This window comes from Aegilops tauschii, chromosome 5 (genome assembly GCF_002575655.3).
Source record: "Aegilops tauschii subsp. strangulata cultivar AL8/78 chromosome 5, Aet v6.0, whole genome shotgun sequence".
Lineage (NCBI taxonomy): Eukaryota > Viridiplantae > Streptophyta > Magnoliopsida > Poales > Poaceae > Aegilops > Aegilops tauschii.
Genome location: NC_053039.3, coordinates 544,582,673 through 544,596,847, shown reverse-complemented (window position 1 = coordinate 544,596,847; position 14,175 = coordinate 544,582,673). Strand labels below are relative to the sequence as shown.

General features: G+C 48.2%; 3 protein-coding genes across 3 annotated transcripts; 2 read left to right on the top strand and 1 right to left on the bottom strand.

The window, feature by feature from the left end:
• Positions 1-4,439: 4,439 nt before the first annotated feature.
• LOC109765145 (putative B3 domain-containing protein Os04g0347400) lies at positions 4,440-7,806 on the top strand. Its single transcript, XM_045229310.2, is given in 7 exon segments — positions 4,440-4,580; positions 5,694-5,783; positions 5,874-6,153; positions 6,258-6,343; positions 6,437-6,731; positions 6,806-7,014; positions 7,283-7,806. Coding segments are annotated over 6 exon segments (1,185 nt in total). The 5' UTR covers positions 4,440-4,580; positions 5,694-5,708; the 3' UTR covers positions 7,523-7,806.
• A 973-nt stretch (positions 7,807-8,779) lies between these two features.
• Positions 8,780-13,385, bottom strand: LOC109765142 (kinetochore protein NDC80 homolog). The gene is made up of 4 exons (XM_020323917.4): positions 12,203-13,385; positions 10,526-10,772; positions 9,364-9,510; positions 8,780-9,269 (listed from the first exon to the last, which is right to left on the bottom strand). The coding sequence occupies exons 1-4, from the start codon at positions 13,333-13,335 to the stop codon at positions 9,075-9,077; spliced, it is 1,722 nt and encodes a 573-aa protein (XP_020179506.1). The 5' UTR covers positions 13,336-13,385; the 3' UTR covers positions 8,780-9,074.
• A 166-nt stretch (positions 13,386-13,551) lies between these two features.
• On the top strand, positions 13,552-14,175 carry LOC109765143 (uncharacterized). Its single transcript, XM_020323918.3, has one exon. It carries the CDS (start codon positions 13,552-13,554, stop codon positions 14,173-14,175), a length of 624 nt encoding a protein of 207 aa, XP_020179507.1.

Genomic DNA, 14,175 nt, shown 5'->3' with positions numbered 1-14,175 from the left:
GAACACCTGCAGAGCATTGTCATTGTCAAGTTCAGAGATTCAGAAATACAGTTCAGTGATCTACTGTCGTTTTCTTCAGAACCTGTTGTCGATCTCGACAGTGCCGCGTTGGCGCCTTGCTCCCCGTCCCCTCCCCCTTGTCCCTGCACCGCACGAGCGCCTGGATGTTTGCGGGCGTCGGCGACGTGCTGGAGGAGGTGCGCCGCCCCGTGACCGACGCCAGCGGCGGCTTTGCGGCCGCCAGAGAGAAGCGCGGCGCAGACGGCGCCACCCAGCGCCGCCCAAGCCACCGGAGATCGCCGCGTGGTCTTCCACTCCCCAGAACGCGCTGCCACTCTCGTCGTGAACCGCTGGGCGCGGAGCGCGCTCTCTGCCGCCGTCGTGCCCGTGCGGCCACCCCACCGTGGACCGGCGCCATTACGCCAAGACCGACCAGGATTAGCGGGGGAACGGCACCAGTACACCTCACTGATGCTGCCTGGCCACTTAAGCTCTCTGCCAAGACACTGCCTCGCCGTAATTGCTCGCCGGAGCAACCCCGTTCACGGCCACCCCCTCGATCCGCCTATAAATAGAGGCCCCGAACTTCAACTCGAGCCCACACCACCTCTGCACTCCACCTAGACCACACCAAGCCACTGGAAGAGCCCCGAGGGAGCTTTCTTCCCCGACTCCGGCCGCCACGACCCGCCACGGGGTCCAGCTCGATTCGCTCCCGTGCGTGCACCTCCACCCTTCAACTCTTGCCAGTAGCTTCCCTATGCATCCACTCTCCTGACCCGCGCTTCAATTCGGAGTTTGCAGCACCCACCGGAGTTCTCCACCATCACCCGAGCCGCCGTCCGCCGGAGAAAGTGTCGCCGTCGACGTGGTGCTCTCCGTCGGTCGAGTCCACCACCCATCGACGCGGAAGGACACGCTGAAGCTCTTGGTACACTCCGATCTCCCTGTCTCGCCGTGGTTCGACGCCGGCGACCACCGCAGTCTTCGGGCGCCGGCGAACTTTTTAAACCTGACATGTGGACCCCCCTGTCAGCCTCTATTCTCTTCTCCCTCAAAACGTTTTCTGTTGGCGCCTTCGGGCAAATACGCTTTCTCTTTGAGCTGGCGCGTTTCTTTCCGAAGCGTTTTCTGTTTTCTCAGTTAGGCCCCTGGAACTTCTCTGTTTCATTACAGATGAGTCCCTGGACAGAAACCCTTATAACTTTTTAATAAAAAGTGATTTTTGAGTGATTCTTTTTCTGACAATCTTAAAATTTTGTCTAGTTTTTTATGGGATTTATTTGAAAAAAATTTGGGACAACTTTTATGCACGCGTTGGTTTTCACGTTAGTATGATTTTCTCGATATACCGTAGGTTCCGGAAGAGGTGACGGAGCCGCGAACTTCGCCGAGCTATACTCCGACTTCTCCGAACCAGGCAAGCATGTTTGAACCTTTGATATGATAGGTGTTTTGCATGTTTGCGTGAGAGGTTGTGCGTGGCATATGAGTGTCGGTGAGTACCTCGTTGCTTGTGAGGCAACTACCCGCATGTTCCAAAGTTGCAATGATCTCTGGTGAGAGATGGCCTAATCATGTGGTGACATGAAGGGCAGTAAGGTGGTACTGTTGTAGCATGCCAGCCTTACGTCATCCGTTAAATTCCGACGTTAACGTGGACGGAGTCACGTTATCGTTCTTCCCCCTTCCGTGCTACCACATGTTTTCTGCCAGAATGCGGTTTAGTAAGTTGGTAACCTCTTTCCGTGTACACACCAAACAGAGGGGCCGGGATGATGGTTCCATGGCCCTGGATTAAAGCCAGTCATCCGGTCAGGGGGCATGGGTGTTTCCGGTTGGGACCGAGAGGGGGCACCCCTTAGAGCGCGCGTATAGAAATTTTGATCCCATGCTACGCGAGGTTGTAGCCTCCCCGTCTCAAGGTTTTTCTTGAACGTTGCCGAGGGTGATTCCTGGCTTCGGAATGTTGAATGGGTGTGTACTGGTTAGACGTGTTTCTTCCAAAACACCGTAGACGGAACTAGTCCCCATGACTACTGAAATCCGTTGGCTGTGGTTAAAGTACAAACTCTGCAGAGTCAAATCCTTTCGAGTCATCGTATCCATGGTCAAGTATCGTGATCAGTGTATCCATATCTATGTCAAGTCCTCGTGGTTTGTTCTTCTTTCCGGTAAGTGAGCATGAGTAGTAGACTTAGCTGAACGTTACTCCTGTGGATGGACTAACCCGGTTGTTTATCTCATGCCTGATTATTCTCTAGATATGATTTAAATTCTTGAGTTAATAAGATGTTAAATTATGAAGCCCTTTATGTGATGTCGCTCAGACGTCCGACTGTGGCATGTTTGCATTTTATTCCCAATATAAGCCCTTTATGTGATGTCGCTCAGACGTCCGACTGTGGCATGTTTGCATTTTATTCCCAATATAAGCCCTTTATGTGATGTCGCTCAGACGTCCGACTGTGGCATCTTGATTATTTACTTTTGATATAAGCCCTTTATGTGATGTCGCTCAGACGTCCGACTGTGGCATGCACTATCTTTTATTTCCTTTTATAAGCCCTTTATGTGGTGTCGCCCTGACGCCCGACTGCGGCATTATTATTCTCGCAGTTTCCTCTCGAGGAGTCATTCAGACCCTCGTTTGGCACCCAGTATTTATTTTGGGGATTTCGGGAGGACTACCGCCCGACTTCTCTGTTATTTTCCCATGCATTATTATCTCTATGTCTGAACACACTTGTTAATCTGTTCATATGCTTCATGTTTACATTTGTTATATCTTATGTCCGAACTGTCTTGCGAGTACTTTCATAGTACTCACCTGGCTTGTTGATTTGGCCAGATGTTGACGAAGGCGATCTCTTGGATGAAGAGTTTGATAGTGCGTCCGACGCCTAGAGGAGTCCCAGTCAGCCCTGTGCGATCCCGGATATTGGTCACTTGTATTATATACGCTTCCGCCACCTGCAATAAGTCTCCTCGAGCCTCACTCCGACGCTCGAAGAGCTGTAGTTTTCAGGAGTCATATCACCCACTTCGCGGTGATATCTCCACCATCGTTGTTATCGTGAGTTAGTAGTTATGCCACCCTATCCGCCGTTATGTTTTATCGGCGTTCATGTAATAAATTGTTGAGCAGTCTCCGCTCAACCTTGTATTATATTCAGTACTCCTGGTATTTTTTTTCTGTGACCAAGATATTGTCAGCAGTGAGAAGGAATTCTTTTTTACTGGTCCGTAAAAGGGATTGGTCTCTCAATAATTATTTTATTGAAAAACCGGTCGTGACAGTACTCCTCGTAACCGGGGGCGCGGTGCTCGCGTCCCGACTCCTGGGGTACTATCTTGAGCACGCGCTCAACCACCTCGTGAGCCGCGAGGATGACATGCTCGCGGTCATGTTGTTGGAGCACACGCTCGTGTGCCTGAGCGGCGAGGATGCGATGCTGGCGGGTGTGCTGCCAGAGCACGCGCTCGTCCATGTCGGGAGCGGCGAAGATGCGATGTTCGCGGGCGTGCTCTCATGCACGTCGAGAGCGACGAGGATGCGATGCTCGCGAGCATGCACTGGAGAACCTCTACTGCACATGGAAGCAACCTCTACTTCTTTAGACTCGAAGAAGAAAGAAACACTCAAGATGGAGGCGGCTCCTCCACAGATCAACAATGAATGCATCGAGAAGACACTAATCCAACTTAAGGAGCAGTTATGGAAATTGGATATCTTCTAAAATGTATTCTTGTGGTTTTTGATTTCTTTGGTCTTGCTTTTCTAGTCAAAATTTGGTGATGTATTCCCATATACCAAAAAGAATGATGAAAAAAAGTTTAATGTCTTGCAAAGAAAAAAGTACGCGGACAGGATTCGGCCGGGATGCGGCCGCGTGTTGGGCGTACGGCCACCGCATCCCAGGATAGGCCCAGACACGGCCCCCTTGCCATATCCAAACGGATAGAACCCGAGCAAAACGGACGTCCGTTTGGGATCGCGCAGTGGGCCTAAGAGTAGCACGGAGTGCTCCTACCCTATCAACGTTCTACAGTACAAGGCAAGAAGGAAGCAATTAGTACTGTACACACTGCAGCGGTCAAGTCCGGGAACCCATCTACTCCACACCGATTGAGAGTAGGAGTAGTAGGGTTGAGGCCTAGGGCTGGCAAAGCTGTGCGTATGGCGCGCAATGTCAAAGGAACCAACGGGCGGATGATGTGATGTGATGTGGTGGTAGGCGACGTCCAAAGAGACAGAAGCTGGAAGGAAGGGACGGCAACCTCTTTTATTACTACTGTACTTATTTGCTTCGTGTCCCGTGCATGGCAGTACCACTGCTACTACAGTACAGCGGCATCGAGTACTGTCTAGCACTACCACTACAAGTAGCTCGTCCGGTCCGCCGCTGGCCTCTCCACTCCACTGCAGTCGCTCGTCCCGTCCCCTCACCTCCCATCCCCTCTCACAGGCACCGCCACCGCGCACAGCAAGGCGAGAGGCGCAGGCACTCCGGCGGTCGACGTACGGGGAGCGCAAGGAAGGAAGGAGCAAGGCCGGCCGTAGGGAAGCAGGGCAGGAGGTAACCGGCCCCCATCTCCGTCCTCCTTTTCCCCCTCTTCCCTCCTCACTCAAACCCTTGGCTTGTGACTTGGTGAGATGCATTAGCTAGTGTCTCCCACTCAAATCGAGAGGTGTCGAGTAAGCGTGGAACGAATGGATCTACCGATGGGGTACTCCATCTCCACGCCGCGGATCCATCCAAAGCTGGATATTCGCCGCGTATGCTACTGATTTTCAAAACAGCGTTTTTTTTCACACGCCCAAAGCCCTCCAGATGTGATTTATTTCGATTCAAACGTGATAGTACTATTTTCTTTTCTTCGGAAGATCCACCCCGGGTCTCTCAGATGTGTTTTCAAACATTTCGCGCCTGGGAGACGACATGCATCAAGAGATCTCCTGCCTCTGACCGGCATGATTTGATATTTACTAGGTTTTAGTTCATGCATGTCTTCCAATATCCATATGAGCACTACTAGTTTGATTGAAAACATGAACCAGCAGGGTTTCTTTTTTTTTTAAAGGGAAAAGCCTCTTGGCACTTTATTGCGAAAACGACAGAGTTACATCATTCAGTACATGGTTAATCAGCCGGTTCGTACAATCCAGTGCAAATAAACGGCACGATGCTAGAATCTAGCATTGCTATCACAATTTTTTCTTTTACCGGTGGAAGGGGTCCGCTTCCAGCAGCGTGAGGAGGAAACAGCCAGGCAAATAATCAGCACAAAATCAGCTAATACGACTTTCTTCAGAGCGCAAATATATATAATTAGAAACTAAACTAGCTAGAGGCTCCTCGTTTGTAAATAATCAGTACAAAACCAGCTAATAATTTCTAGTTGTACTGTACTAGCCTAGCCTCCATACATTAATTTGTACTACAGTAGTATATAAAGATCACCTATTCTGCATAGTGTTGCTTTGGAAATGGAATAGAGACTCTGTTCACTGGATCACAAGGTAATGCGAGCTAATAAGCAGGGCTTTGCAGTTACTGATGATTCTTTTCTTCATCAGTACGTACATAAAAGACTGAAAAAAGTGTTTTTACATTCTTTTACACTTGCAGATGCAACAGATTTGCATTTCTCTGTCCTTGTCGTGCACGTTGACATGTCACTGTTCGCAGGTAGTGTCAAGCGCAATGGGATCGTCCGGCAACTATGGCATGCGAACCAAGATGCAGCAGATGGTGAAACTGACTGCTTCCAAGTATCTTGTAAGAACGACGCCACTGTTACTGCTCCAGTGTTGTCCATCTTATATCCTGATATATACTTCCATGACGAACCCCACTGTGATTATGCAGCGCATCAACGATGAGACCGCTCGGTGGTTCGATACCGGAGATCGTGGCGCTGAACATAAGGCCCACATCATGAGTCCGTTCGGCAAGAAACCCTGGGGCATCACCGTCGGCCGAGACTCCAACGGCTCGTTCCTGGGTGATGGGTGGCCACAGTTTGTTGCCGCGCACGGCATTGGCGTCGGCTGCTACTTGGTGTTCAAGCATGTATTGCGCGGCACGGTCACCCTAAAGGTGTTCGACGACGGCTTTGTTATTAAACCATTCGGCCTAACAATTACTGGTGCGTCTGGACTTCCTTAGTTAGTTACATGTACTTTTGACCTAACAATTACTACAATCATAACTCAAACATTAGACAACTAATTCACGCTTGTTCATATTCAGTTTTGAGCCCACCTGAGATCGAGAATGCATTTGCTCGTAAGCCCCAGTTCATTGTGCCATTTCAGACAAGTTTCAAGGAAAAGATGGTTTGTTTAATTTTTCCCGTTCAAATGTTCAGAACCATTAAGCTGCTGAGCATGTATGTTCACTGCATTATGTCGTTCCAACTGTTCTTGCAGCCTATCCCTCCTGAGTTTCTGCGGCGAGGATACATCTCAGAAGAAGACCTGAACAGACCGAAACCGGCAGCCATTTTTTCAACATCCTGGCATATCGACCTCGAGAAGGATGGCCCGAATGTCTTCTTCGCCGGACCCTTATGGCCAAAGTTTCTGGAACACAAAAACCTGTCTGAAACTCATGTCCTGCTGATCAAGTATCACGGGCGCATGACCTTCTCATTGGAGACCTATGGACATGGGAATAATGAGCACATTGAGTAAGAAACAAGCTCGTCTCAGCAAAGCGAGCAATGTGAGTAGTCAAACTTTTCTGAAAAACTATATCTTGGTCATAGATTAAATTGATTACAACCATTGTCCTCTCAGCTCCTGGAGCACAAAGCCAAGAGGAAGAACATGTTTCCACTCCGAAAACTCCGAAAAGGAAACGTAGCAAAAGCGAAAGGATGGTAGAAAGCCCAACAACTTCAGGGCACCTAAACAAGAAGACAAAGTGTGTCTATGAGCTTGGATCTGCAGGGTCGCAGGCTTGGTTAAGGAAGACGATCAGCAGCGGTTCTGTGCTTAAAAAATGTGTAAGTACAATTATTATTTTACTCCATGAGCAAATTAGGAACTTATTTGAAAAAAAAAAGAGAGTAAGAAATACGAGTGCACCTTTTGGAAATAAGGGAACTAAACAATCTATCAGACAACTCTTGACATGACAGAGTATTATGAACTCGTGCATAATGTTGTCAATTTGTCATCATTTCACTCATCAACTGTGATACAAATAACCCATCCGATAATATCCAATTTTCCCAACCAATAACTTTTGCCCTGTGCTGCAATGGCTTGCAGAGTTTGCCACGGCCCTTCGGATTCGTGGAGAGTTGCAAGATCGCGCTCAAGCCCATGGAGAGCGACAATTCTTGGGAGGTGGAAGGTGTGGCCTTGTCTCCGGGCACCAGAAAGGCTACGAATAGGCTTGTAACAGGCTGGCCAAAATTCTGCAAGGAGAACGGGCTCAAGGCAGGAGACACCTGCACTTTCAAAGTCGTCGACAGCACGCTGTGGCATGTTGTCATCGACCGCTGCTAAGCATACGGTGATGGCTATGCTGCTGCACTTCAAATTGCATAAAAAAGGACCGAACACTAGCTACCTAAGTAGTGATCATGACGAATGTTGTGGTAGAATGATATTCAACAGTTGGTGTTGATTTCTGGCTTTTGGACAGTGCTAGGGAATTTCTGTTTCATGACTTGGTATTATGGCTGGCTTATCAAGGCAAGATATCTACTTGTTAAGTTGTTAGAGTTGTTATTAAATTATGGGCTGAAACTTGAGCTGCAATGTAGTGCTAGTGCATCATGTATTGTTTAGTCTCAGCTCATTGATATTGCTCATTCCCCATATTTGACATCATCTTTGTCAAAGTGAATATGCAGAGCTGATGGTTAACTAACTGGGCAGAAATGGTTACAGTACGACCTATCTCATCCCTTGTCCACTTGAACTCACACAAGCTGTGCTCAGTACATTTTTAAAAAAAAAGTCTTATTCTCTAAATCAGCTTTTGTTCTAAAAATATATGATATATTTTTCATCTACTCCCTCAACTTTGTATGAAATCAATGGCACTACTTTCAAGGGTGGTGTTACAACAAAGGAGAGCCACTGCCCGTGTTGAGAGCTAACATCCGGGAATGGGCCGCCCGGTACGATATCGTCAGGGACATAGCCAGCGGCCTGCACTATGTCCACCATGACTATGAGTCCATGGTGCTCCACTGCGACATCAAGGCGAGCTAAATGTGTCTGGAATGCTGCCACAGGGTTAAGGATCAGCACAGAGCCTACTTGCTCCTCTTATTTGAGCAATACCTGGTTGTTTCTGGTAGGGATCGGTAGGGGGTTATGGTGGGTGCTGCTGCCATTTCTCAGACTCTGGAAAACAAGAAATAAATCTTGTTTCCAAGGAATTAAGCCTGCTGACATGACCTTACTCATATGTCATTTTCTGTACACCCGGTACAACCTTCAGAAAACCCGCTGCGACGGCATGGCTGGAAGGGAATCCTGCGTCAAGGACGAAGGATGGCGATGCACGCTGCATGATCCTTTCGTTTGTCCATACATACCCTTGCTAAAAGTGTTGTTCTGTATGTTGAATTGAACGCAGTGCTGCTGAATCTGTTTACCTAGCAGCTGCAACTTGAGTTGGCTCTGGTTTTTATCTTATGGCAGTGCGTGGGGGCTGTCCCCTGCAGCTGCACAAAGACCTGTTAGTAACGACTTCTATTTTTCTGCGCTTGACTGTCAGTCACGAAACTGGGAGCTCAGACACAGCCGTCATTTCAACAATCTCTAAAAGCATCATACATACTCCCTCTACTCCATAATCCATAATGTAGTGCGTACAGATATTTTGAAAAGCCAAACTTCGCAAAATTTGACCAGGTTTACACAGAAAACTATTTATATCTTCGATACCAAATATCGAATACGAAACTACTTCTTGTGATGTAGATGTTTTTCTCCAGAAAAACTCGATCAAAGTTTGTGAGGTTTGACTTTTCAAAAAATCTACATGCAATGCATTATGGAACCGAGGGAGAACATCTAACTCGCTTCCAACATGTAACCAGCCTCAGACTATCTTGACTGACAGCGAAGCTATGTCGTCCACGCATTCATAGAGGTCTTTCTTCATCTCGGCAGTCGACTGTTCCACAAACTCCTTGTACTCCGCGATTGAATCGATGAGCTTAAGCAGCTCCCTCGCGCACATCTGGGTTTCTTCGTCGGTCTCCCTCAATGCGGCCTGGAGACCCTCTTCCGAGTTCTGCCAAGTCACAACAATGATGCAAATAATTTATCTGATGGTGGTACATGTGTCATGCTACGGGAAACAGAGCAAATTTAAAAGACCATGTTACCTTCAAAAACTCTTCTGCCTCCTTCTCAACGGTGCTCATGTGATGTTCCTTTTTCTCTAGCTCGTCTTTCAATTTTCTAGCATCGGCTGCGCAGCGTGAAACGTGAGTTTGGATTTCACGATCCAGTGAATCCAGCTGACCAGTCATCTGGGAACAGAAACCACGATGTGAAATGAAATATAACTACTAGTACCGCTGATGCCTTTCAGGGCATGTGCAGTAGTTGAGAAGGCAACCTTCTCTTAAGCTTCCATGTCATTTAAAGATGATAATTCGAACATGTTACACAATGGATTATCTCTTTATGTTGTTTCTAGCAATTAATATCTGCATGCCCCTAAAATTATGTAGTGATAAGTGATAACTAAATAAGACCAAGACATGGCATCTGACTCCATCAATAAAAACATCTTACGTGGCAGGGGCATTACCAAGAGGAACTGACATCACCCCATCATACATGCCCTTAGGACACTGGTTCTCTAGCAGTTGGAGCAGATGAGAAATAAAACAAACCACAGTACCATAAAATGCAGGTCACCGCAACGTTGTAACCAATTAGTATCTCCATTCAGGAATATAAGTAACGCATCTCTAACTTTGACAACTGATGTTTATAATTTGGATTGGCAGAGTGAAAACAGTATGATTAGGTTTGCCCTGAAAAAATTTACTAAAATTATAATCTTATGACTCTTTGCTAAATTATTCATATGAAAACCAACAGCCAAAAATGCACGCTAGAGACCATGTCAAAAGTCAAACACAATATAACATGTATTGTTGAACTGAGGGAATATAAGACAAGGAAGTAAGCCATTGGCCAGTGTTGACTTGAGAATTTAAATAAAAAAGAGTTCACTTCAGTACTTTTTCCATGATGCACAGCACATAACTAATAAGCCAACTATTTTCTACGCTGTAATGAGTACTAAATTCATGATATTTTTAGACTACTGGACGAATTTTATCAACCCAAAGTACAGAATCTCCATTTTGCCAGGATTGTAAACAACTTTCGCATTATACAGAAAGTATTTCCACTTTGATGCATGAGTTTAAAAAAGTCAATCATGAACATACTAAGAGTTAAAATGGACTTCAGGTATTTGTTTTACTTTTTCATGCTGTGATGTATCATTTATAGTATAAGGTGACTGACCTCATTATGTTTAGCCTGTAGAACAGAAACATGGCTCCTTTTCTCCTCCAGCATTTTAGCAATTCCTTGCAACTGCTTTTGTAGATCAATTGACTCATCACGCTTTGAGATAATTAGCCGTTTAGTCTCATTAGCAAGAGCATTGAGCGCGGGCTTCAGGGTGGTTTTGTAGGTTGTACCAAGGATCTCAGCCGGGGAGGATCCTTTTGCATTTACCTCGAACTGGAAATCAATACTGGGTTTCAACCTGCAAAATGGCACAACAGTACAGTAAGGCAACAAGCTCTATATATAAATTGACGAAACAGAACTCAAAGAATAAACAACAAAACCACAATAAAATGATACTCTATCTTTCTGAGATTTTGATCTTTGTTTGCTTCAGTCTGCCACTAACTAAGCACTGAGGGACAATACTAAAGAATACTGCGTTACACAACATCTGTCCCGGCGATGTTTTCTTTTAATTGAAAGATGTTAGCATAGCCCTTAATTTTTATATTTCTCAATTATGAAGAATGCTATGATGCGAAACATATTAGAAGCTCTTTGTAAAGATGTATGTATCATAGCAATAACAAATTAATATATAAACATGTGATATATTACATTGTAGCAAACTAGCAATAGAGGAGCACTATGAATGAATTATAACTATGTTTGCCTAAACATGTGTCTATCACCCAAAAGAAAGCTAAATTATCACATAGAACAAAAATAGTTACAACCTTGCTGGAATGCTTTCACACATGAAGTCGCCGATTTGCAACATGATACTATTTTCAACAGAAGAACTAAAGAAATTATGATCAGGAAGAGTGGGTGAAGGGATTACACAGAGTTAAGCTACATAAACAATTGGAGGGAAAATGGGGGACAAAGTAAAACAAGGGCAAAAAACATATCATGTCCTACAACTTTCCCGCACTTTCTGATGGGTAACACTGCAAAGTTGGAACCGTCTCTATTCAGCTAATGCAAACTACTAGAGGACTGCCTCATGCACACCCTTATTCATTGTCTCAATCAGAAGTCTATGTACGTCCAGATCTTAAGAACAAACGACTGATAGTATGATTATTGGTTTTGAACAGAAAGCAGTTTACTTAATCTAACCTGACATCTCAATGATAGTCCACGAAAAAATAAGGCTTTCCCCTAAGCAGGCTTAGCTATATAATTGCACACACAGCAGACTAGCAGAGTGTACTCTAAACCGTTAAGGAAACAAGCAGTAAAACAAGTTAAGAATGACAAACAACAAGAAAGGTAAAAGGTAACATACAAAAGACATGAGACAAATTGCACAATCAAGAGAGTACTATCGCAAGTTAAAGCACAATCTTGTAAACTGCATGACCGCATATCCTAAACAAAGCAAAAGATCATACAAAAAGAATTCTGAGATTAAGTAATTGGAGTGCTTAGGTATGAACAAAATTAGTTGACTCTCCAAATGAACTAGTATTTGAACTATGGAGGTTAAGAAGACTAAACATATTGAACTATGGAGCAACATTTCAGTATTACAACAGATAGATGCTTAGATAACATGGTTACTCAGTTAAGGTCAGTTTAAAGGTGCTTAGATAACAATCGAACCATTGGTGAAAGAATAAAAACATTGAGAAAAAATCAAAGAATCAGGAGATCCAATGTTCTTTAGGGAATTCATACTTCCTGAGGGACTGGTTGCACAGCTCGGCAAGGCCCTCGATCTCCTCGAGCTTGCTGACAAGTGCAGCTTCAAGTTCCCACCCCTTCTCCTCCAGTACAGCATTGGCATTCTCCAACTTGGCAATATCATGCTCCACCGCTTGCATCTCCCTAGCCATCCTATCGACATCTCTGACATTGACCACCTGCGTCTCCACCTGTTTCAGCAGCTCCTCATTCTCGGCCATCGTCTGCTGGCAATTCATCACCTTGGCCTCCAGCTCCTTCTCCTTCTCCACCAAGGCATCTTCCTTCTCCTTGATCTTGGTGGACCAGCTCTTGACCACTGCCTCGAACTTCTGAACGTCGGCAGTAAATGCATCCTTCTTCTCCTCCAGCGCCTTGAGGCGAGAGGGCGCCGACATTTGCTTGCTCCGCTTGGCCTCGAGATCCTGAACCTCCTTCTCCAGGTCCTGAATGGCCACCCCCAACGCACCGACTTGGGCGCGGGCCTTGGAGTGGTAGTCGTCGTCGAGGGCGGCGACGGCGTCATCCTCGCCAGTGAGGAACAGGTAGTAGCTCTCGGTGATGTAGGTCATGAGGTCAGTGGAGGGGGGAGGGGACGCGGCGAGGCCGTCGGTGGCGCGGCAGAGGAGGGTGAGCCAGTAGAGGACGGAGAGGAGCGGCGGCCAGGAGTGCGGGGTGCCGGGGGCCTTGAGGGCGGATCTGGTGACCTTGTAGGGGCATCCGAGGGAGCGGAGGAGGGCGAGGAGGTCGTCCTCCCAGGCGGCGGCCTTGAGGGGGTAGCGGAGGCGGTCGGCGAGGTGGTGGAAGGCGGCGACGATGTCCTTGGCGGGCGGGAGGGGCGGGCGGAGGTGGATGGCGGCGGGGGCGAGGTAGGCGTTGACGGCGCGGAGGGCGGCGGCCTGGGAGGCGCGGTCGGAGAGGCTGGTGATGGGGGCGGCGTGGGAGGGCGCCGTGCCCATGGAGGAGCAGACGCTGAAGGCGTCCGAGTCGCGGCGGGAGAAGGCGTGGTCGAGGTTCCGCGGGTAGAGCGGCTGGTCCGTCATCGGAGTGCGGTCCACGGCCGCCGAGGAGGAGGGGGCCTTCGGGTGCCGCCCGCCGCCGCCGCCGCCGCCGCGCCCGCGCCGCATTCCCGGTGCCGGGGATGGGGTAGGGGTTTGGTCTGGAAATTCCGGGGTTTCGATTTGATTTTGGTACCAAGTGGGGAAAAATGCAGAAATGCTATGCGGTTGGGAGGCCCTGGGCTGGGCTTTTGCGTGGGCTGGCCACGCGGCCGAACTCGGAAACGAGGTTGGGCCGCCAGGCCCGTTAGGCCGGCCAGTTACTGTTCGACTCGGTTTCCAACCATGGCTTCCCATATATACGCGACCAGCCTCTCATACCTGCCAAAAGGACTCGAGCCGAGCAAAAAGGGAGTAGACGTCGCCAGCCAGCCGTCCGCCATGGACACGGACGACTTCCAAGCGGTGCTGGAGAGGATGCTCCAGCTGCGCCTGGATTGCCCGCCGGACGGCGACGGGGTCACCGCTCCTCCGTACGCCCCGGCGCAGCCCGCCGCCGCAGACGACGACCATGCAAAAGTAAAACAATCGGCGGCTGAATGGACGGAGGTCCTGGTGGGCGAGATGGCGAGCGCCGCTTCCATGGACGACGCCCGGCGCCGCGCCGCAAAGATCCTCGAGGCCTTCGGGGGCGCCGTCTGCACTCGCGCCGCGCGTGTCGTCGCCGATAAGGACCGGGAGCTGGAAAACATCCGGCGGCAGAACACCATCCTGAAGAAGGCGGTGCTGCTCCAGCACCGGCAGCACTTGGAGGACGAGGCGAAGGGCAGGGAGCTCCAGGGCCAGGTCGCCCAGCACCGGGAGCAGGTCCGGCAGCTCGAGGCGGACAAGTATGTGCTGTCCATGCACCTCAGGAACGCGGGCGGCGGGGCGTCCATGCCTGGGAACTTCAACCCGGAGGTTTTCTGA

Bases quoted from the DNA above. Each gene is read 5' to 3' on its own strand.
- LOC109765142 (XM_020323917.4), bottom strand. From the start codon at position 13,335: ATGCGGCGCGGGCGCGGCGGCGGCGGCGGCGGCGGGCGGCACCCGAAG. The intron at 9,511-10,525 runs GTCAGTCACCTT...TTCTGTTCCCAG, and splicing joins TACAGGCTAAACATAATGAG to ATGACTGGTCAGCTGGATTC. The intron at 9,270-9,363 runs GTAACATGGTCT...GTGACTTGGCAG, and splicing joins AGGCAGAAGAGTTTTTGAAG to AACTCGGAAGAGGGTCTCCA.
- LOC109765143 (XM_020323918.3), top strand. From the start codon at position 13,552: ATGGCTTCCCATATATACGCGACCAGCCTCTCATACCTGCCAAAAGGA.